Source organism: Trachymyrmex cornetzi, unplaced genomic scaffold, assembly GCF_001594075.2.
Source record: "Trachymyrmex cornetzi isolate Tcor2-1 unplaced genomic scaffold, Tcor1.1 scaffold117, whole genome shotgun sequence".
NCBI lineage: Eukaryota > Metazoa > Arthropoda > Insecta > Hymenoptera > Formicidae > Trachymyrmex > Trachymyrmex cornetzi.
Window position 1 is genome coordinate 1,616,481 of NW_017295730.1, and position 13,216 is coordinate 1,629,696.

A 13,216-nucleotide genomic window follows, 5' to 3' on the forward strand; every position below is an offset into this window, starting at 1 on the left:
CAGCCAGTGCACCCCAATCGAAAACGCTATAAGTATATTTTTATCGATATTTGAACGAAATGATCGTCAACGTGACGTCAAATTGACGTCAATTCAATGAATTATTTCTCGCTGGGGACGGGAAATACCCTGAATACCTCCAAATGTTTAAGATTGTGTGTTCTAAAATTAACTGTCAGTACTGAAAAACTATATAGTGTATGTAACATAAACGATACAGCCCTTCTACAATAAGCCACAATGCCACAAGTCAGAACGCCAGAAGTCTTATAGCGTTTTCGGCCCGACCGGGTTTGCACCAACCTGGGTTGGATTAATGGCGTTTTGCGCTCTCCTATTGGTAGAGCGTGTGACATCAACCAATAGGAAAGATTAATCCAACCCAGGTTGGTGCAAACCCGATCGGGCCGAAAACGCTATTAACCAGTCTTAACCAAGTCATTTAAGTTGGCCATTGGCCAACTTCACTGATTATGACTTAAGATCGCTTAGAACTTCTGACTTGCGGTTTATTGTAGAAGGCCTAATAGATTTGCAGTACTGGCAGTGAATTTTGGAACACAGCCTAAGTATAATATTTATGAGATTTTGAATTTTGATTTGTAGATTGAAGTTTCAAATCAGCATGGGTAAAATCCGAAAAAGATGGTCAGACACAGAACTTGAAAAAGCACTCGCTGATGTTCGTTGTGGAAAGTCAATTAATGGTATTAGCAAATCAAGTGGTATTCCTAAATCAACGCTAATCGCAAAATTGAAAGGATATCGACCAATTGGAAAGAGATCAGGTCCTCCAACTGTATTCTCTATTGAGGAAGAGGCAATAATAGTACACTGGATGCTTCATCTCAGTCAACGAGGCTTCCCTGTGACAAAAACACAACTGTTTTATAACGTTGTTCATTTAATTAAACGATTGGGTCGGGAAACACCATTTACTGATGGACGACCGGGGCGTCATTGGTATGAAGCATTTTTACGTCGACATCCAGAGATTTCTATTCGCGTAACTCAAAATTTGTCCAAAAATCGAGCCTCAGTGACAGAAGATATTCTGCGTGGTTGGTTCAAAGAGGTCGAACAACATTTAACTGAGAAACAGTTAATAAATATCGATGGAGCCCGGATATTTAATTGCGACGAATCTGCTTTCTACCTTTGTCCAAAAGGGGAGCGTGTACTTGTCAAAAAAGGAGATAAGGCAGTTTATAATTTCACGCAAAATGACGAAAAGGAATGCTTGACGGTGCTATTCATGACAAACGCTATGGGTACATTGGTTCCTCCAATGATAATTTTTCCGTATGAAAGAATTCCTTACAGCATTTCGCAAAGTGTACCGATTAGTTGGGGTATCGGAAAGTCAGAAAATGGATGGATGACGGCCGAAACTTTTTATGAATATATATGCAACATTTTTGAGCCATGGTTGACAACACAGAACATCAAAAAGCCGGTTATTCTATATGTTGATGGACGCTCTTCACACATGACGTTACCACTTGCCGAGTTTTGTTCGAGTCATGAAATAGAACTTATTGCATTGTTCCCGAACGCGACACATCTGATTCAGCCACTTGACGTTGCTTTGTTTCGGACGCTTAAATCGAAATGGAGAGACTGCGTAAACGATTGGCGAATGCAAAATCAAAGAAATTTAAGAAGAGGAGATTTTGGTTCAATCCTTAAAATTGCTATTGAACATGTAAAACTTCCTAGTGTAATGAGCAATGGTTTCAGGAAATGTGGCCTTTTCCCGTTTTCTGCCGACGCACTTCAATACAACCAATTGTTGCAGAAGAAAAAACATGATACGATAATAACGGTACCAGAACAGAATGTTGAAAATAATTTATTATTTATTGAGAGTAATATCGATAAAGATTTATTAGGCAAATTCAGATGTGCTAATGAAACTGGAATCTATAACGACAACCTTGAAAACCTTGGCCTCTTTCTTTTTTGGCAAAAGATTGTGAAATTATCAAGTAATAATTTTTATAATTTTTAATTAAAAACATCTCTTGCACGGAATGTAAGAGGTTCGACTCCCGGCTGAGGTAATATTTTTCGTAATAAGAATTAATTATCTACAAATTTTAATATGTCATTTTAATGTTATTAAGATCGTTTTTGAAGATGCGAATCAAAAATTTGTTAAATTGCTAGTCAATTTAACTCGTGATATTACTGCGGTAGTTTAGTAGAGTTAGTGTTTCAAGACCGAAAATTTTTCGGCGCGCATTTCTGTAGGACTACATACGTAGTATATAAATTCACATAAGAATCATACAAGCATTAAGATCCAGCCAGACCATGTAAGGCTTTGATTTTCTATAATTTGTATAACTCACGACATCTTAAGCATCAGGTTAAGACCATTTCAAAACATTTCGTCCATAAAGATTAAAATTGGGGAAAAATTAATCTTAATAAATTTGTAATATAATATATTAAGGTTAATTTTTCCCCAATTTTATTCTTTATGGACGAAATGTTTTGAAATGATCTTAACTTGATGCTTAAGATGTCGTGAATCAATCAGAGAGCCATATTAGCAGCTTAAGACAGTGCTTGAGGCGGTCTTGAAATTAAGAATGAACTACGGATACCAACCTAAGTAAGAAAATTAATCCGCCGATCACTAAATGATTCATTTCATCTGATGCACCAGTCATTAATCAGGACAGTCGGTGGTGTCACTAATAAGGCCAAATTAAATTCAAACGGTCACAAATGCGTACATTTACATAGTCCGCTATTTCATTTTTTATTTTTATTAGATTATGCTTAGAATTTGAGTAAAACATGTTTTTCGATATAAAAATGATTAATCTTGAGTTCGGTATAATTGATTCCTGATTTCAATCATTTTTTAGAATTCTTATTAACTCATGTATCTTACATGGTCACAAATAGGGCCATTTACCTTATGGTAGGGGACATAAATAGGTGCGTTTGTTTCTGCACTTTCCGCATTTAAAACGAGATAAATATATATCCGATCTAGGTTTTAGTGTGAGAAGGAGATAGCATAGAAAGTGTAAATACTCAAATCTTTTAATCTGATATCAAAACCAAGCAAAACACTTGTTGTTTTATTATATTCCTTTTGATTTACATTTGAAAGAGACATGTTTTATTATAAATATAGATATATAAATTACTATAAATATAAATATACATAAATTAAAAATGAAACTTAAGTTATCACTGAAGTATATTAAACATAAGCTATAAAACTGTATAAAATTTATTAAATTAAATAAATGTTTTTATTTATCTCTCTTCTGTGTTTTATATCTAATTATTTATAAACTTTTATTTTAGATATATTTACCAAAAGTAAATATTTTTAATGTTCTCCGTTCCAATACTCCTTCGTATCTCCGCAATCTCTTACATTATAACTCAGAATTTCACGCTGACTCCCTACCTACGACCCGTTATAATAACCTGCTCTCTACTCCTGCTCACCGATCTGTCAAATTTCGAGCTTCCTTCTCTTTCACTGCAGCCAACCATTATAATTCGTTACCTTTGGATGTAAGACTTTCCTCCTCCCTTTCTTCTTTTCGGTCATCTGCTTCTCAGTTCATCTTATCTCATTTCAATTAATATTGTAGTTTATCTTAGTCATTGTAACATTTTACTTCGATTACCATATTCATTGTAATAATATGTCATTATATCATCATCTTATCTCATTTCAGTTATTGTCGTTTGTATATCATAGTAATATGGTATTTTTATTACTGTATTCATGTAATGAATTTATCATTCTATTATCACTGGTTAGGACATGTATCAGCTGTATTGCTGTAGCCTCGCCTTTTGCTTGCATATTGGTTCTTTGTATTACTCACTTTACCTAATGTGTATACGCATGCAATGCAATAAAGCTATTATTATTATTATTAGTTTTTGTGAATAAAACAGTATGAATAAAAAAGTTCTTATTGTCGTGCAACATAGCTTCTTTTTTCTTTTGGGGCAATATATTTATAAAATAAATAACTTAAATTAGAAAAAATACCATACAATTAAAAAATATATACATATAAAATAAATGACTTGGTGAATTAGGAAAATATCACGCAATTAGAAAATGTGTATTTAAAAATGTAATTACAATTTATTAAAGAAAGATACTGATATCATTTTATACAAAAGAGAATGGATAGTATAATAGTGATTTAGTCAATGTTCGGCCTGACAACCTTCTAGGCTTAAAGCTCTTGCCAGATTTCGTGCAACGCCTATTCGGAAGATGGAAATCTTGTCTTGAAATTTTGGATCGTCGCCGTGTGCCTCCACGCAACGTAGCAACTCGTAGCAATCGTTCGAAGAAAAGATTACGTCTTCCGCTTCTAACAACGGTATAGCATCCGTGAGCAGGATGGACCAGAAACTGAAAAAAAATTTTACATTGTAAGTTGTGTAACCATGAATATTCTTAAAACGAACAACTTACTACTTTGGCGTCAAATTTGAAACCAAAAGGGACACCAACAGACTCGCCGCTTCGCGGTATTCGTCCATTCCGTACATATGATGAAACTCGCAATACTTTCCTATAAAATTTTATATTAATTACTGTAATTACAAACGCACAATTAGTTACATAATTTACATAATTACGAAAAATTACATTGTTATATATTACAGAAATATTGCTAATTATTCTCATTGGCTATTATACATAATTCTTTACCCAAAAATGTGAGCCTGTCGCTAGCCAACATGCAAGAGCCCAAGTTCTCTAACAAGTCGCGACACTCTAATTCTCCGTATTCCGCGTAATGCTTCAAAAATTGGTCCGCGATGTATGTGGTAAAGTTACCGTCGTGTGCTTTGAGCGCCCATGTAAGAGCATTGCCCAATCTTCCTTGTCTTATGCTTTTCATCCCTTGGATCTTGCATATACTAGTAACTAAGAATTTTTTTAGTTATTGTAAATCTCGTTTAAGCCAAGAGAGAAAAGTAGAAAGAAAGAGATCGAATTTTACCAACGTGCGGCATATTATTGTCTCGCGCGACGTCAATAATTTTGTTGATTCTTGCCTCTGTGCCTGTTGATAGTGACTGCAACAAAATTTCTAGTCTAGCCAAGCCTTGTGTGGAGCAATGTATCAAATAACTCGCGCCACACTGCCACAACGAGCGATGGCTCATCAGTGTGGTGCCATACTCCAATATGAGAGATTCATGAAGCTGTGCAGTCACACTGTAATAAAATATTTTAATTTATGATTTACAATAATTCTTTTATCCTGTGTTTATACTCACTTCGTCTTTTCTTTGCTGAGAATGTTTAATTTTCCACATTTGTACAATAGATCCATTAGGTGGGCCGCAAACCAGCCATTATCGCTCATATATTGTATTTCTTTGATAACTTGGTACAAATCATTTTCCATTAAAGCAAGGATTACACGATCCAAATGCCTATTAGCTTGCCACCTCTCAGCAACGCTATTCGCGTAGCGTGAAAGTTCCAGCTGTTTGCAGCAGGGAGCTGAGTAAAATAATTTTGCTGCCAGTAATTCATACCATGCTTCTGTATACATGGAATATTCCCATAACACCGATTCGTCTCCCGCTATCAACTGTAAAACAAAAGTATTAACTTTTATATTAAAAAAAAGAAAAAACTTAATATCGCTTTACTGACCTTCATAAGCATTTCCAAATTGTTATCTATAACAAAGCAATTGGTCTCTAGATTTGAGCAAAGATCCATTTGCCAGTGTTTCCATCGCATAATAAATTCGTTTATAGAATATCCACCATATACGTTATAAACTGGCATTGTTCTAATAATATTATCCGCAGTAATAAATGCTGAATGATCAGCTTTGCTGTGTAATGCTAGAAGACGACAAACTAGATTCAATTTACCATGGAATGCACAGCCCATTATAGCTTCCCAATAATTTATATTCTCTAAATCAGCACAGATAGTTTTCCCAGACAAAATCTTTGACGCTGCTAGTTCCCTTGAAGGAAAATGAAAGCTGATCCACTCTAACAACTGTGGTAGCACAACATCGCCTGTGAACATCACGGAAATTTTTTAGAAAAAGTTTTATGTGTTTAAAATAAAAAGAGCTGTACTGAATAAAAATTTATTTTTGTATTTTTATGTTATTTCACAAATTATATTGAACATTTTATTAACTCAATTTACCTGGTACAACGTCAACATAAAGAATTTCTGTCAAATGCCAAATACATTCTACTTGATAAAATATAGTGAGAAAATTTTCTAGCATAGCCTTCTCTTCTGATAATGATTCCTTTGGTAGTATCTCTTGCAAGTTTTCAACACAGGCTCTCAATATAGATCTATATTGTTTGCTATGTTTGAGAAGCTCTGGCCTAATATCGCCAGAAGAAGATTTAAGCTTTTGAATTGACAGGAAGATTCCGTTGCTCTCATTAACCAGTTTACGCAAAAGTGGTGAGAATAATATGATTTCTGGTCGGAGGAAATGTACTCTAGCATCGCAAGGTGCAAATTGACTTCTGGTGTCTAAAATAAATTTTTAATGTAGCAAAATAATTGTTCCTAACTTATATGCATTAAAAGATACAAATTTATAATATACAACTTCTATACACATATGTATATATTATTTGGCAACCTTGCGAATATTTGTCCACATGTTTGTATGCATGTATCCCAAATCTATTGCTGTTGATCCAGGTTGTCGCGATACCTGCTCTCCTGCAAACATCATCTGCTATAACCTGTAAAACAAAGTTAACCAGATTGTTGATTAACGAGTAAAAAGAATTATAAAATTACATTTTCTAGTTTCTTCTAATATCTGTGTAGTCAAAAATAAAAAAAAATTCAATAAAAAATGCATAATTAATATTAAAAGCAAATTCGTGCAGATTGAACTAATAAATAAACTTGTAATTGATTCTTAAAATATCGATTAGAGATAGTCTAAATACGTAACGTCGTCTAACTTTATATTAAAATTTAAAGTAAACATTACAATATAATATTTATGTATCTGGATACAAAGTGTAAATAATATTTTACAAATGTGTGTGCATCTCACTAACAATTATTTGAGCATTGTCGACTTCGTCCATGATCACTCAATTTATTTCTTCCTAAATTTGTAAATCACGTTTACGCTATTATTGCAATTAATAATATTCCCGTAAATAAATACTTTGGCGGGGTACCGGTCGCCATAAAGTCATCGACTTGACTATTGACAGAGAAAGGAAAGTGGCTGTTTGTTAATGAACTCTGTTTCTCTCTAATAAGAGTCACGACACGAGAAAACGTGCGTTGATTGGTTCACCAAGTTTCAGGAATTCCCGCTCTATATTTGAATATTTATATTCGCGTTATTTTTAAATTTCAACATAATTGAAATTAGATATTTTAAAGGTATTAATGAATAGATTTCTTACGTTAAATGTCGAAATAACGCATGCGAGAAGAATCGTTTAAAAAGAAACATGTATAATGCTTGTAGACTCAGTACATCATGTTTTTATCTTTCCAATATATATTCCAAAAAATATGAAAATGATAAAATTAATAACAGTTCATAGAATCAATGATTTACAAAACTCACAGTTCAATCTAGTCATTTGTAGATATAAAAAATAAAATAATATCATAATTTTAACTCAGGGTTGGAAAGTAACGCGTTACTTGTAACGCCGTTACCGTTTTCGTTACTTTTTTCAGTAACGATCGTTACTTTTTTCTGTCTATAACGGTAACGATAACGTCGTTACATTTTTATAGTAACGGTAACGAATTTAGCCGTTACTGTTACCGTTACTTCAGTTCCCTATTATTTTCTTTTTTTATATAATTTATTTTTAATTTCTTAAAAAGTATTTTGTGCTTAGTATCTTATACTGTGTTCTAATAGGTACTGCCAATGTTGAAAATATATAATTCACATTACATATATATACTGTAAATTTTTGGTACGGACAATAAATATTGAAATACACATAATAGAGTAACTCTGATGGAAATAAATCGTTGAAATCGCTGAAATTTCTATCAATTAACTCATTTCATTATGAATTATACTGAAATCTATTGATAAAGATTTCGTCGATTTATTTCCACCAGAGAACATTAACGTTTAAAAACAATGTTTAATCTATTATCTGTTTAATCTAAATTCTTATAAAAATGAGTATATTAAAATAACGATATTATCTAAGTAAAATAAGGAATTGGTAAAACTGTAGATAAGTTTAATATAGAGAAAAAAACTTGTTCTATATACAAACTAGTTAGTAGAGAATTTCAAGTTTGAATATTTATTTCACACATTTAATATTAAATTAATTATCAGCTAATATAATTTTCAAATCTAAGAACTTACTTTAGAATTATGAAAAAAAAAAATTAAAAAGTAACGAATCGTTACTTTTGAAGTAACGGTAACAGTAACGGTAACGAGTTACATTTTTCAAAAAGTAACGGTAACGCGTTACTTTTTTGAGGTAACGCACACAACCCTGATTTTACTGAACTAATGCCAAAATATATACGAGATATATACTTTTCATTAAATTAAAAGATGCCATAACAAAGGGATATATGTATGCAAACGTTTATATTTGACATTTTATATTTTATATAATTATGCATAGAAAGCTTAACAGACATTAGAGGTAAAAAAGAGGTACAAAAATATTTTCTATATTAATAATTGTCACTCTTCTTATATCAAAATATTGTAACAATAAGTAGAAGAAATCTTTCTATTGAGAACATCGTATAAAAATAGTACGTATTATGTAATAACAATGCACGTATAAAATTCTATTTCGAATTTAATGATGAAACAATCGGAAACTAGTATGAGCCAATACAATTCCATGTTCGTTGCAGGCTTCTATTACTGTTGCGTCGTTCGTGGAGCCAGCAGGACTCGCGATAAACTTGACACCACTCTGTAACGAAAGAAAAGGAATCATTAAAAATGTAGTATTAATAAATTTATTGTTTAGAAGAAAAGTTGGTTGACTAGCATTTAATTTATTTTTATCAACTTAAATGATTGTGTTTATATAAAATAAAGGTAAGATAATAATAATTGTACATACAAGTCTAGCCCTGTCCACATTGTCTCTAAATGGGAAGAAGGCATCGCTGCTCAGAGCAACATTATCCAACTTTTTGAGCCACTCGATTTTATCGCTCTCCGATAGTTTTTCAGGAATCACTTCGTACATGGCGGCCCAAGTAGCTTCATCCATATCCTTTCCAATAGATCCGTTAACGTAATTATCAATGGCATTAGAAATTTCGGCTCTTTTCACTCCCTTCTTGAACTTCATTCCTGTTACCTTCGGGTGTTGACGAAGCCACCTATAATAATAGAATATATACATAATAGAATATATACAATAGAATATATACGAAGCCACAACAATAATAGAACACACACACGCACGCACGCACGCGCGCACACACATATAAAATACAAGATAATAACTTTCATATATAATTCTATAATATATTTTTAGTAATCCATTTTAATATATACATATAACAAAAAAAACGAACCAATTATCAGCCTTATCTCCAGCAAGCCTAGTGCAATGAATTCTAGATTGTTGTCCGGCACCAGTGCCAATCACTTGACCGTCTTTAGCATAACAAACAGAATTACTCTGCGTGTACTTTACAGTGATAGTGGCTACGATCAGGTCGCGAACAGCGTTTCCCGATAATGTTTTTGATTTCGTCGTCACAACATTATCGAATACCGGCTTGTCGATTACCGCATCATTACGTTTCTGCTCCATAACTAAGCCGTACAGAGTTTTGCGTTCCATCGGGGATGGTACATAAGAAGAATCGATTTGAAGCACGCAATATGCGCCACCCTTCTTTTTCTTTAATATCTGAAGAGCCTCTTCCGAGTAACCAGGTGCGATAATGCCATCTGAGACTTCTCTAAAAATTATACAAGAGATCAACATAAATATTAATATCAATATTGTATTCATAGATATTAATTATATATTACGTTATTATATTATCATATTTGTAAAAGATGTCAATATTGTATTAATATTATAATCATACGTTAATTATCATGTACCTTGATATGATCTTTGCCGTTATAACATCACATGGCTCAGACAATGCAATGAAATCGCCAAAACTGGACATTCGATCGGCACCTCTCGCACGAGCGTAAGCAGCCGCTAAAGGCGTAAGCTGATCGTGAAGATCATCCACTTGACATAGCTTCGCTTGTATATTGTCCAAGGGGACACCGACTGCGGCTCCAGCTGGGCTCACGTGCTTGAAGGAAGTCGCCGCTGGTAAATTCAGAGCGGACTTTAATTCCTTCACTAGTTGATAACCGTTTAAGGCATCACAAAGATTGATGAAACCAGGTGATCCATTCAGCACAGTTAACGGTAACTTCTCAAGGGTAGTAAATATCTGCGCGGGTTTCTGATGCGGATTCATACCATAGCGAAGAGTGAGTTGAGAGACATCAGCACTGTACTGCTTGCGGAAGTAATCAGAGATAGAATTGTCATATTCAGCGGTGTGAGTAAATGCTTTTAGAGCTAAAGTTTGTCTGAAATATATTATACACATATGTACACACATATATATACATATGCATATGTGTGTGTGTATACACACACACACACACACACACAGTATTATCAAAAAGGCAATTTTACATGATTGCAATGTAAATTTACCTAGTCTTGAAAGAGGTGTTATTGTCAGCAGCAGTATCCATCTCTTTGATGACCTTTTCATAATCATTGGGGTCACAGATAACTGTAACTCTAGCATGATTCTTAGCAGCAGCGCGTAACAAAGTCACACCACCAATATCGATATTCTCTATTGCATCCTCGACCGTCACGTTTGGTTTCAAAATAGTATTTACAAAAGGATATAAATTGCAAACAACTACTTCGATAAGATCGTAATTCTGTTTCTGAAGATCTTGAGCATCAGAATCTGTCAACCTGGCAAGAATGCCTGTCACAATAAAAATAAGAATGTAAAAATTATAAAGGTATGTATATTATAGCTTAATTGTACATGTCATATAATTGTTATTCTATTTAATTACATAACATTTGGATAAATATGGAGGTCTGTTTTGTTAAAGCTGAACTAGTGCACATTTTTTGTAGTTAAACTGAAATAGATATGTTTGTGATATTTGGCAAAAGAAAGTTATAAGAAAACAAATATCTATATATGGATAAATTATTTAATTGTAACAAATTTATTTTTACCAGCATGAACAGCAGGATGAAGAGTCTTTACACGCCCTCCAAGCATTTCAGGTGCTCCTGTAACTTCTGAAACATCTCGCACTGGTAACTTAGCATCTCTTAAAGCCTGTGCAGTACCACCGGAAGCAATTAGAGTTAATCCAAATTCATGTAATTTTTTTGCTAATGGTAACAGATTGGTTTTGTCAGACACACTTAAAAGAGCTAAAAATTTTATAAAATTGATTAGCATTACTGCTTAAAAATTGCAACATGAAACATATAAATTGAAATATGATAGATCAGAAAAAATATTTTAAATATAATTGATTAGAAAAATAGTAATCACACCAAATCTATAAATGTGCAAACGTATCTAAAAATTTGTATCTTTTCTTTGATATTTTTCTATTATATTTAGTTATTATATCAATTTCTTATCACTGCCATAATTTGATTTATATTTATATTCCATTATTTTTATCTCCAAAATAAAATAATATATTTTTATTTTGTTCAATATGCAGGAAATGTATATCCCTTGATATATAATTAATCAAAAAGTTTAAATATCATACTATATCAGTGCAAAGTAGTATATAATATGAATTCTAATTTCATACTAATTATGCAGTTGCTAAACAATTGCAAGTAAAACGTAATTTGCATCTGGATAAAAGAGAAACGAACATAAATATATTGTTAACGTTTCATTAACAAAAGAAACAATACAACACAAATCCGGCGAATGAGAGTCAACAGGTAGTGCGCTATCAATTAAAGGTTAATCAGATCATCTTTGTTTTTCTCGAGTTTCTTCTCAATTCTATGAAATAACTCACCTAATTTCTTTGTCGGCATTTTTAGGCGTTAGATCCGAATAAGGCTAGTAAAATTGCACACAGGTGTTTTCTTTCTAAACGAAGCCGGTTTGCAAGTATCTCGCCAATAGAATTCTCTCGCGCTCAATTAGAGGTAATGCGTGGCAATGCGAGGCAGAGGATGTGCCAACCAAAGAGCATCTATTATATCGGATGATATAATGTACATATATTCATCTCCCCAGCAGGCAATAAATAGTGTAAATGCGATAACAGGCTTGTGACGCTGAAAAAACATGTCGCAATGATTGCAATAATAAACAGCAGGGGAGCATCAGGTCAAATGTTATCTTATTATATTTGGATAATAAGCATTAATGTGTGAATAATGATCATCATCGTATGCACACACACCATATATATATATATATATATATATATATATACACACACACAGGGTGACCCATTTTAACTTAGCAGCCAAATAACGCGAAACATCGCGATTAAATAAAAAAATGTTTAAAACAAAAATTGTTGGATATGAAGGGGTTGATTGAACTATGACCTTGACAATGACCTTGACCTTCATTTTCAAGGTTATTTGAAGGTCTACTTTCAATTTTCAAATAGAAACCCATATTTTTGATCCCGGATTTTGAAAGAGCGCAAAATTTTACGTCCAGATGAACTTTCATGTTATGGGTCAAAGTTGACCATACAGGTCATTTCAAAGACAAATTCCTAATCGAAGCAGAAAGCAAAAAAATCTTGATTTTTCCCGGATAGTGTTTGTGAGAAAAATTGTTGGATGTCGAGGGGAGACCAAACCATGACCCTGACAATGTCCTTGAACCCATATTTTCATGATCATTTCAAGGTCAAGTGGGGATTTTTAATAAAATTTTATGCTACATATGTATTTTCTTGTTGTGATTCTTTAAATATTAGCATACCTTACCTTCAAAATCGAAAATTAAACTTTCCATCTGATGGAGTTCCTCTAAGTATCCCTCCAAAATTTTGTCCATTTAGTGCCAAAGTCACAAGTGCCTTCACTGGCTGAGTCACCATTCGACCTTGCCTTCACTGGCTGGGTCACCACACGACCTTGCCTTCACTGGCTGGGTCAC

General features: G+C 33.2%; 4 protein-coding genes across 4 annotated transcripts in view; 2 read left to right on the plus strand and 2 right to left on the minus strand.

The window, feature by feature from the left end:
• The window catches only part of LOC108765330 (tigger transposable element-derived protein 1-like), a 5,802-nt gene extending 3,753 nt beyond the window's left edge, over positions 1-2,049 (plus strand). Inside the window, exon 2 of the mRNA XM_018514010.1 lies at positions 607-2,049. Within this exon, the coding sequence (XP_018369512.1) occupies positions 626-2,011 (1,386 nt within the window). The 5' untranslated portion in view covers positions 607-625 and the 3' untranslated portion in view covers positions 2,012-2,049. The remainder of the gene's footprint in view (positions 1-606) is intronic.
• Positions 2,050-4,200: 2,151 nt separating this feature from the next.
• Positions 4,201-7,214, minus strand: Nup75 (nuclear pore complex protein Nup75). Its single transcript, XM_018513906.1, has 9 exons — positions 7,081-7,214; positions 6,648-6,753; positions 6,191-6,535; positions 5,675-6,054; positions 5,290-5,609; positions 5,010-5,227; positions 4,715-4,933; positions 4,475-4,574; positions 4,201-4,411 (listed from the first exon to the last, which is right to left on the minus strand). The coding sequence occupies exons 1-9, from the start codon at positions 7,108-7,110 to the stop codon at positions 4,201-4,203; spliced, it is 1,929 nt and encodes a 642-aa protein (XP_018369408.1). The 5' UTR covers positions 7,111-7,214.
• A 1,511-nt stretch (positions 7,215-8,725) lies between these two features.
• LOC108765992 (bifunctional purine biosynthesis protein PURH) lies at positions 8,726-12,250 on the minus strand. Its single transcript, XM_018514987.1, has 7 exons — positions 12,108-12,250; positions 11,287-11,490; positions 10,735-11,023; positions 10,113-10,604; positions 9,572-9,964; positions 9,109-9,373; positions 8,726-8,955 (listed from the first exon to the last, which is right to left on the minus strand). Exons 1-7 carry the CDS (start codon positions 12,124-12,126, stop codon positions 8,836-8,838), a joined length of 1,782 nt encoding a protein of 593 aa, XP_018370489.1. The 5' UTR covers positions 12,127-12,250; the 3' UTR covers positions 8,726-8,835.
• Tango4 (transport and golgi organization 4) overlaps positions 12,237-13,216 on the plus strand; it is a 5,748-nt gene continuing 4,768 nt past the window's right edge. The window contains exon 1 of the mRNA XM_018515010.1: positions 12,237-12,346. Within this exon, the coding sequence (XP_018370512.1) occupies positions 12,254-12,346 (93 nt within the window). The 5' untranslated portion in view covers positions 12,237-12,253. The remainder of the gene's footprint in view (positions 12,347-13,216) is intronic.

Bases quoted from the DNA above. Each gene is read 5' to 3' on its own strand.
- LOC108765992 (XM_018514987.1), bottom strand. The intron at 9,965-10,112 runs GTACATGATAAT...TATAATTTTTAG, and splicing joins ACGGCAAAGATCATATCAAG to AGAAGTCTCAGATGGCATTA. The intron at 9,374-9,571 runs GTTCGTTTTTTT...CTATTATTATAG, and splicing joins GGAGATAAGGCTGATAATTG to GTGGCTTCGTCAACACCCGA.
- Nup75 (XM_018513906.1), bottom strand. From the start codon at position 7,110: ATGGACGAAGTCGACAATGCTCAAATAATT. The intron at 6,536-6,647 runs GTTGCCAAATAA...AATTTATTTTAG, and splicing joins TGTGGACAAATATTCGCAAG to ACACCAGAAGTCAATTTGCA. The intron at 6,055-6,190 runs GTAAATTGAGTT...TGATGTTCACAG, and splicing joins TTATGTTGACGTTGTACCAG to GCGATGTTGTGCTACCACAG.